Source organism: Sinocyclocheilus anshuiensis, unplaced genomic scaffold, assembly GCF_001515605.1.
Source record: "Sinocyclocheilus anshuiensis isolate Anshui unplaced genomic scaffold, SAMN03320099.WGS_v1.1 scaffold2184, whole genome shotgun sequence".
Lineage (NCBI taxonomy): Eukaryota > Metazoa > Chordata > Actinopteri > Cypriniformes > Cyprinidae > Sinocyclocheilus > Sinocyclocheilus anshuiensis.
This window is the reverse complement of record NW_015547626.1, coordinates 75,147-83,629: the sequence shown is the minus strand read 5'-3', so window position 1 is coordinate 83,629 and position 8,483 is coordinate 75,147. Positions and strand designations below refer to the sequence as shown.

Genomic DNA, 8,483 nt, shown 5'->3' with positions numbered 1-8,483 from the left:
ATGACAATATATATATATATATATATATATATATATATATATATATATGATATGCTCAACCAAACATAATGAACAAAAGAGAAAAGAACAACAGTCAAACAAAAAGAAGAACAACAAAGTTTTCTGCTCAGTTACAAAAAAATTACGTTTACAGCTGAAAGAAGCTAAAGAAGAGAACGGTCCAGACTCAGACAAACTTTTAGTTGATCTGCAGTAAACGATGCTCATAGATTTCAACGACAACGACATGAACACAAACAGAGAGAAGAACCACTGCAGCTGTGAGTCTTCAGTCTGTTCACTGCAGACGTATTGACTGGATCACATGAAGGACAGTGACATGCAGCGCTGCTCACATTGATCACTGACTGCACTGGGTCACATGGATAATAGGCCGTTCAGTGCTTACTAGTTTATTTGCACAATTTTAACCCACTTACAGAGCATTTGGCTGCTCATTCACTTTATAACTAAAGAAAAATAAAGCATACTGTGTGATGAGCAGGAGATCATTTAACATGCAGACTTCAGTGTTCAAATGGCCTTTTCGTGCATGTCTCTTTAAATGCAAATGAGCTGCTGCTCCCCGCCCCCTTTTCCAGAATAGAGCTGCGCCATTACAGCTTGTGCCTCAGATACTCTGCTAAAAACCATCTGCTTGGTTTTTATTATAATGTCTATTGCACTGAAATCATGCATTTTAAAGCCATATCAGTTTAAACTTTTGATTAAGGGTTTTCTGAGTGCACACATCCGAAGCGAACGCACAGAGAACAGCTGTCACACGGCATGTGAGCACTAAACTAAGTTCTATTTCATGTCTTATTGCGCTTAAACTGTCAAATACACACAACACAAACTCACAACACAAACACAGTCAGTTATGTCGGAGAATATTAAGTGAATATTCTCCAAAATGGCGCCAGGGTGACGCGGAGGAGACAAATTGTTGAATAAAGTCGTAATTAATTTTGCTTTTGCACACAAAATGTATTCTCGTAGCTTCGTAAAATTACGGTTGAACCCCTGATGTCACATGGATTATTTTACCGATCTCCTTGCCACGTTTCTGAGGCTTGATCATGTAAGGATCCTTGCTGTCTATGGGAGGGTCAGAGAGCTCTCAGAATTCAACAAAAAATTTGTGATCTGAAGATGAACGGAGGTCTTACAGGTTTGGAACGACATGAGGGTGAGTAATTAATGACAGAATTTTAATTTTTGGGTGAACTATCCCTTTAATATGAGTCAAACAATATATAAATACAGAAAATCACTCACTGCTCTTGACTAGTGTTAATTTCGTTAACAAAAACTATGACGAAAAATGTTTTTAGCCCATGACTAAAACGAGACGATGACGAGACGACAATAAGGTCAATAAACGATAACTATGATTATATCAACATGCAATTTCGATGACGATAAAAGATGAGACTAAAATGCATTCAAAAAATAAAAACTTTACCCAAAACCTTTTTATTTTCGTCCAAAAAAGGAGACAAAATATTACTGCGGACTGCTGTACACGCCTCTACTACGCAAACTCTCATGAGTGCGGTTGCCAGATATCAAGAGTTCAAATCCCCAAATCAGAGCTTCGCTGTTACATTGATAAATTTTTTGCCCGGTGTTTTGCTTATTTGATTGCAGTCTGGCTATTTTAAGCACGTGCTCGCTCTTTATTGCGGAAGCGCTGCCGCAGATGATCTGAATACAGCAACAAACAAGCTGGAGTTTAGCGATCAAAATAAAAGCATCACTCAACCGTTCTGTGTTCTGTCATGAGTCTCAACTATATTGTTTGCGATTGTGATCGCTGAATAAATGCACTTACTCAACCGCCGTTGTTTTAATAGAGAAACATAGGCTATTGCAATTAGGAATTTCGTTGTTATAAAAAAAATTTTTACCAGTTTTTATAATGTAGACAGAGAGAGTGCATAAGTCTTTTATATTAATTTATATAATAAAAAGCCTATAATAAATCAGTACACTAGATGAAGTGAAATAAACCATGTGTATGAGTCCACATTCTACTGATTTGTGCTTACTGGTGAAAGTGCAATGTCTGAAATACAAATCAATTCAAAACAATCATTACGATTATAATTTTGAGCAAAAATAATTTTTATCAGTTTAACCATTATACAGCATGAGGAAATGTGACTAAGATTTCATTGACTAAAACCTGACTAAAATGCTCAGACATTTCGTCGACTAAAACTTGACTAAACAAAAACAGGACAAGGTTGACTAAATAAGAAAATAACTTAAAAAACGTACATTTGAGTAAGACTAAGACTAAATAAAAAATGCCTGCCAAAATTAATACTGCTGTACGGTTAATGAATAATAATCTTATTGCTAAAATGTCAAGTTTTCATTGATTAAAACTAGACTAAAATTCTGAGACTTTTACCCCCGGTTTCACAGACAAGGCTTAAGCCTAGTCCCAGATTAAAATGTAAATCTGAGCTGTTTCAACTGAAAGAAACTTGCACTGACTGATCTTAAAACATATCAGTGCCTTTGTTTTGTCTCAAGATGCACACCAGTAATGTTTTTTCTAAGGCATGTTAATAAAAACTACTTAAATGTTCTAATTGAACTATGGCCTAATCCTGGCTTAGTCTAAGCCCTGTCTGTGAAACCGGGCCTTAGTTGACTAAAACTTGAGCAAAATAAAAATAGGATAAGGTTGACTAAATATGATAAAAGCTAACAAGGACAGTTAACACGGGACTAAGACTAAGAATAAAACTGAAAATAGCTGACAAAATTAACAGTACTCTTGACTGAATAACTTCTATAGCTTTAATAAGAAGACATTTCTAACTTGAATGCTGCTTTTAAAGGCTCTAGCATGACGATAAACATGGCGGATTGTGTGCGGCTCACTCAGGGCGGGGCCTCTGCTAATACGGCAGTGTCAGTCAGCGGCTGTGGGGGCGGGGCCTAAACAATGTGATGTCACACTGCTCAGAGAATCAAAACGGCAGGTCTAATGAGACTGATTTGGTTTAATGGAGATTAAAAAATAAGGAGTGGGTGGATTTTTATCACTGTAGGGTGGTTGTGTTCACACACTGCCAACACATATTTACGTCCAAATTGCGTGGATTTTGCATAATAGGAGCCCTTTTAATATTCAACATAAAGTTGCATCTGCTAGGCGAACAGATGTAAATGTCTTACCGTTTCGTGCACGGCTGGGACTCGTCTCTCGGCTGCAGCCTTGATTGCACGGGATCTTACTGCGTTTGTCCAACGGCGCTCCAGCGGATCCGGCGGATCGAGGGATTCTCATGGAAGAGCGCGCCAAGAGCTTCCCGGGTGAACTAGAGCGGCTGCCCGCTGTAACACAGATACGCTTAACTTAAACAGTGTTCTGTGACTTGATTTAATGTCAGTGTTACTGTAAATACTGTATATGTCTAGAGTACATCAATACAAGCGGCACATTCATCGGACACATAAACAGAGGCTGTGTAAGGCAGAGACCGTCCACTCGTACATTGATAAATGGAGAAAACATAACACTTAATATAGCAAGCTTCTGTACAGTTTATCATTATATTATGAATACGTTCAAGAGATCATTTACAAAATTGTATTTGTTTACAAAATAGGCTTTGTTGTTACAGCCAGAAAATGTGCTTTTTGCATGATTTCAACTTAAGAATCACAATAAATGTTGGCCTTGTTATTGTTATTCCTGATTCTTTCTCAATTTTAACAGACGGAGCTGAATGCACAATGCTGGAAACAATGTTATTTTACTATTATTTATATATAATCTTTTATATCTATTAGAATTTCTTATTATCATTTTGAATTGGCTTTTGAATGGGATTTTAAATTTTTAGTAATTTTGTTATGTGCTTTTGTCTTTTTTATTAGTTTTTAAGAAATATTTCTGAATAGTTTAAACTTATTTTTTTAATTTTTAAAAATATCTAAAATTCAGTTTCAACTTAATTTTTACTAACCGTCATATTTATTAATTTTCCTTTTTTTTAATATTGATAAAGTTTTTTTTTTTTTTTAATTAAATTACTTTTATGTTTTAGCTTAATTTTATTAATTGTGTTATGTGATTGTCATTTTTATTAACTTTAAAACATTTTTAAATATTTTTACATTATTTTTCAGTTTTAGCTTAATTTTTAGTAATTGTGTTATGTGCTTTTGTAATTTTTATCATTTTTTTTGTTTTTAAAAATATTTTTAATTTATTTTTTAAATTTGTAATTTTTACATATTTTTTTGGTTTTAGCTTAATTTTTAGTAAACGTGTTTTTTTATATATTTCTACATTTTATTATTATTATTATTATTTCATTTTATTATTACAATTTTACAATATTTTTCATTTTTACCCAAATTTTTTAGCAATTGTTTTATGTGCTTTTGTTAGTTTTGTTAATTTTTCTATTTCTAAATCATTTCAATTTATTTTTAAAACATTATTTTACATTCCAGTTTTAGTTTTATCTCATTTAGTAATTTTCATACTTCAACTTATTTCAGTTAGTTGCAAAGCAATATTTCAACATTTAAATCATACATTTTTGTTATTTAATATTTATATTTTAGTTTAGTTTAGCTTTATTTCAATTGACAAATAATAGTTTTAGTAGAAGTTAACGATTACTATACTGGCTGGAAATAACTAACCAAGCGCACTACCAAGATGGACGCCGAGTGAACTGACTCTCCTTAAAGTGACTTGACAAAAACAGAGATATGACAGCAAAATCATAATAATAACACATCCGGGAATCAATCGCAGCAGTACAGTGGATCATGCTTTCATGACGGGATGCATGCAGACATCAATCTGTGTTTTACTCCGTACCGTGAGTTTTACCCACCACCGGATTAGCTGATCTGGATCCTTGACGCGGGACAGTGAAGAGAAACTACATTACCCATGAGTCCATGCATCAGCTGATCTAAAGCATGCTGATATTTATGAGGCGGCACAGAAAGAGAGATGGAGTTCATATCTCTTCATTAAGAGGGATGTCAACCGAAAACACACGAGAGCCACATTATACTGGAGTATAATATATATTATACTGCAGCCAATGATATTACAGCATACCGTACATCTCTTGATCAAGGTTTATCATTTGTTTAAAGGGACGGTTCACCGCAAAATGAAAACACTGCCATCATTTACTCACCCAAACGTAAACAATGAATGTTTGCAATAAAATCAGACATGAAAGTCCTTTTTTGGTGAACTATCCCTTTAATTGTCTCTATAATATTTCAATAATTTCTGTGTAAAAGATATTTGATTGACAAGCATAAATCCTGATCTAGGACAGCTGAACAGGATGATGTAACCAAAAACTCACGTTGTGATTGGGACACAGCTTTGGCTCGGCTCCGCCCCCTACTGTCAGTCACAGAAGCTCCGCCCCCAGCTGCCATCTCTGAACTCTGTCGTCTTGTTCGCACACGACCTGCAGAAGGCCAGAGAAAGAATACAGAACCGTAAAATTATGGATGAACACAAAAATCATTTTAGTAACAAAAAAAACTTGTATTTTAATATTTATTTAATAACTATATACTTTATACATTAATATTTTTAATATATAAAAATTTAATATACATATCTGATTAAAAACTACAAGAACATTTTGAAAATAGTTTGTTATTAGTATGAATATTTCTAACTGAAGTGAAACAAATTGAAATATAAATTTAGGAATATCTATAAATGTATAATAAAAATGACAAAAGCACATAAAATGACTCAAATTTAAACTGAAAACAAAAAGAAAACTGAATAATTTAAATAAAGCTAAAATAAAATGAAATATAAATATTAGATGAAAAACAAACAAAATGACAATTTTGAAATGCTGCCTTTGCAACAATATACTGAAGTACAAAAATTACTAACTAAAATAAAAGTAAAACTGAAACAAATTAAAATGATTTAGAAATATTTAAAAAACAAAAACTAATAAAAATGACAAAAGCACATAAAATGACTAAAAATTCAACTAAAATCAAAATGAAAACTGAATTGAAATAAAGCTGAAATAAAATGAAATATAAATATTAGATGAAAACATTTACATTTTGAAATGTTGCCTTTGCAACAAATTGTGAATTAAATAATTATTTAAATTAATATTCATATTTTAACAAATAATATACATTTAATTTACAAATAAAATTTAATTTACAAATAAAAACAAATTATAAAATATATATAATATATATAATATATTATATAATATATATATTATATTATAAAAATAATTAATTTAATATTTAATTATATATATATAAACATAATATTACAAATGCATATATTAATTAATTTAATGTTTTTAAATACATTTATATTTTAATCAAACAGACATAAACAGACATTACTTACTGCACAATTCATTTAACTGTGCAAACTGATGCATAGATGCACAAAAACCTAAATACAAAACCCAAACACACGACTTATACTCAACAAACCCAAACCGAACACAGACGCTGTGAAGACTCATGCTGACTGACATGAACATGTTCAAAACGCTTATCCAAACATATATTCATATAAATGCTGGAGAATGTTGCATCTTGATTTTATGTCACATATTTATCAAATTACCCACACTAGCCAATGAACTGGACCCGTCTCCTGTGTGCGTCTCAAACAGACTGACGATATTTCAACACAAAACAGCACAGAGTGATAGATGAGACACACACATCTTACCCTCCACATTACCAGCCGCATCTTTGAGCAAATAAGAGTAGAGGTACAACAGAAGACAACAGCATCAGCGCGTGTTAGAGGAAACCGTTTGGGATCATGCAGGAGTGTATTATTCATCAAAACCCCCTCATATGAACATGTGTGCCAAAATTCATGCTTGGAATAGATTCTAATGCCTGATCCAAAAGCTTGCTTATATTATCCTGATGCATAAATATATTAAAGTAAATATAGTCAAAATCAAACAGAACACAAAAACAGATATAGTTTGTCTGGGAATTGTCGACAACATAGCATCTTTCTGTTGTCATGCATAGAATAATAGTAATAATAAATGTATACCATTGGACAATTCAACATTACTTAATTCACTTTTATATTTAAAAAAAGGCTAAAACATGGCATTAAAATTATCATGTGTAGTCACTTTACAGAAGGTGTGCTAGTTCAACAAGTAAATTGAATCAAAATTTGATCATTTCTAAACTCATTAAATAATGTGATATTCTATTATGAGATATGATTTTTAAAACGTATAATTAAAAAATAATTAATTTAAATGTAATTAATTATACATTAATTATTTAAATATAAATGGTACAAGCATGTTCAAAGTTAATGTACTTTAATTATTAATTTAAATATAAATATATATTTTTTGATATAAAGTGTATTATTATTTAAATAATAATTAAAATAGCTTAACTGCACAGACACCTAAAAAGAGTTCTTAAATTTCACACAATCACCTTGTTATCGGGTTGCTCGGCTCTCTACAAAAAAAATTATAATTAAAAAATATATATTTAAATAAAATTACATATAATATATAGTATATAAACATTTACAATTAATGCCCTTTAATTATAATTTAAATATAATTATAAATCAATATATATATGACATTTATTTATTTATTTATTTATGACATTTATTATTATTATTAATAATAATTGAAGGACATTAACAGCACAGACACACACACACAAAAAAATGGGGCCTTAAATTTCACACAATCACCTCATTATGGGATTGTTTGGCTCTCTACATCAGTATTTACTCTGATTACTGTTCTCCACCGCTCTAAACATGTAAGTGTGGGTTGTTTTACCCAGAGAGGCGTAGGAACCGGGCGGCAGTGCCGCGGCTGAGCTGAAGGGGGCGGTAGCAGCAACAGCAGGCATTCGTGATTTGGCACTGGCCACGGCGTTAACGTCCACATCGCTGTGCGATCGCTGGAGAGAGCCGGACGAAGAGGATGCGCGAGAACTCACCACTTTAGCTGAGAGAAAGTTAGAGAAAATTATAAATGTTTATGGAACGTATTTAAAGCTGCAGTCCGTAAGTTTTGCCATCTCTGTTTGAAAACCTGGAATTGCAGCTGTGTGAGGAATTATCTAGCTTGCGTGGGTTGTGCTCCGGCGGGGCTCCAGCGCGGATGAATCTAATGTTCTGAAGAGTGTGTGTGGCAGTCAGTCACCGCACCGGTGTGGATATTTACTGTACTTCGCAATCACAGATTCTAGCACGTCTTGGAATATGACCCAAATAAGAATTTTCACCGGATATTGCCATCTGAACAAGTAACAAGTCTGCCACTTTTGTTCTGACTAACTGAGGAAAAAAGCATTACAATAAATCGCGGTACCAATGGTGATTTAATCTAAAGATCGGTTAGCTCATATCACAAACCATGCAAATTATTATTATTGTTATACTTTATTCTCAAATTATTAATGTT

At 32.5% G+C, this 8,483-nt stretch overlaps 1 protein-coding gene across 1 annotated transcript in view; it reads right to left on the bottom strand.

Moving 5' to 3' along the window:
- LOC107701787 (CLIP-associating protein 1-like) overlaps positions 1-8,483 on the bottom strand; it is an 89,756-nt gene that overhangs the window by 38,162 nt on the left and 43,111 nt on the right. The window contains exons 21-25 of the mRNA XM_016503897.1: positions 7,854-8,024; positions 6,743-6,763; positions 5,370-5,477; positions 4,862-4,900; positions 3,199-3,357 (exon numbers count right to left, since the gene is read on the bottom strand). Coding sequence (XP_016359383.1) covers positions 3,199-3,357; positions 4,862-4,900; positions 5,370-5,477; positions 6,743-6,763; positions 7,854-8,024 — 498 coding nt within the window. The remainder of the gene's footprint in view (positions 1-3,198; positions 3,358-4,861; positions 4,901-5,369; positions 5,478-6,742; positions 6,764-7,853; positions 8,025-8,483) is intronic.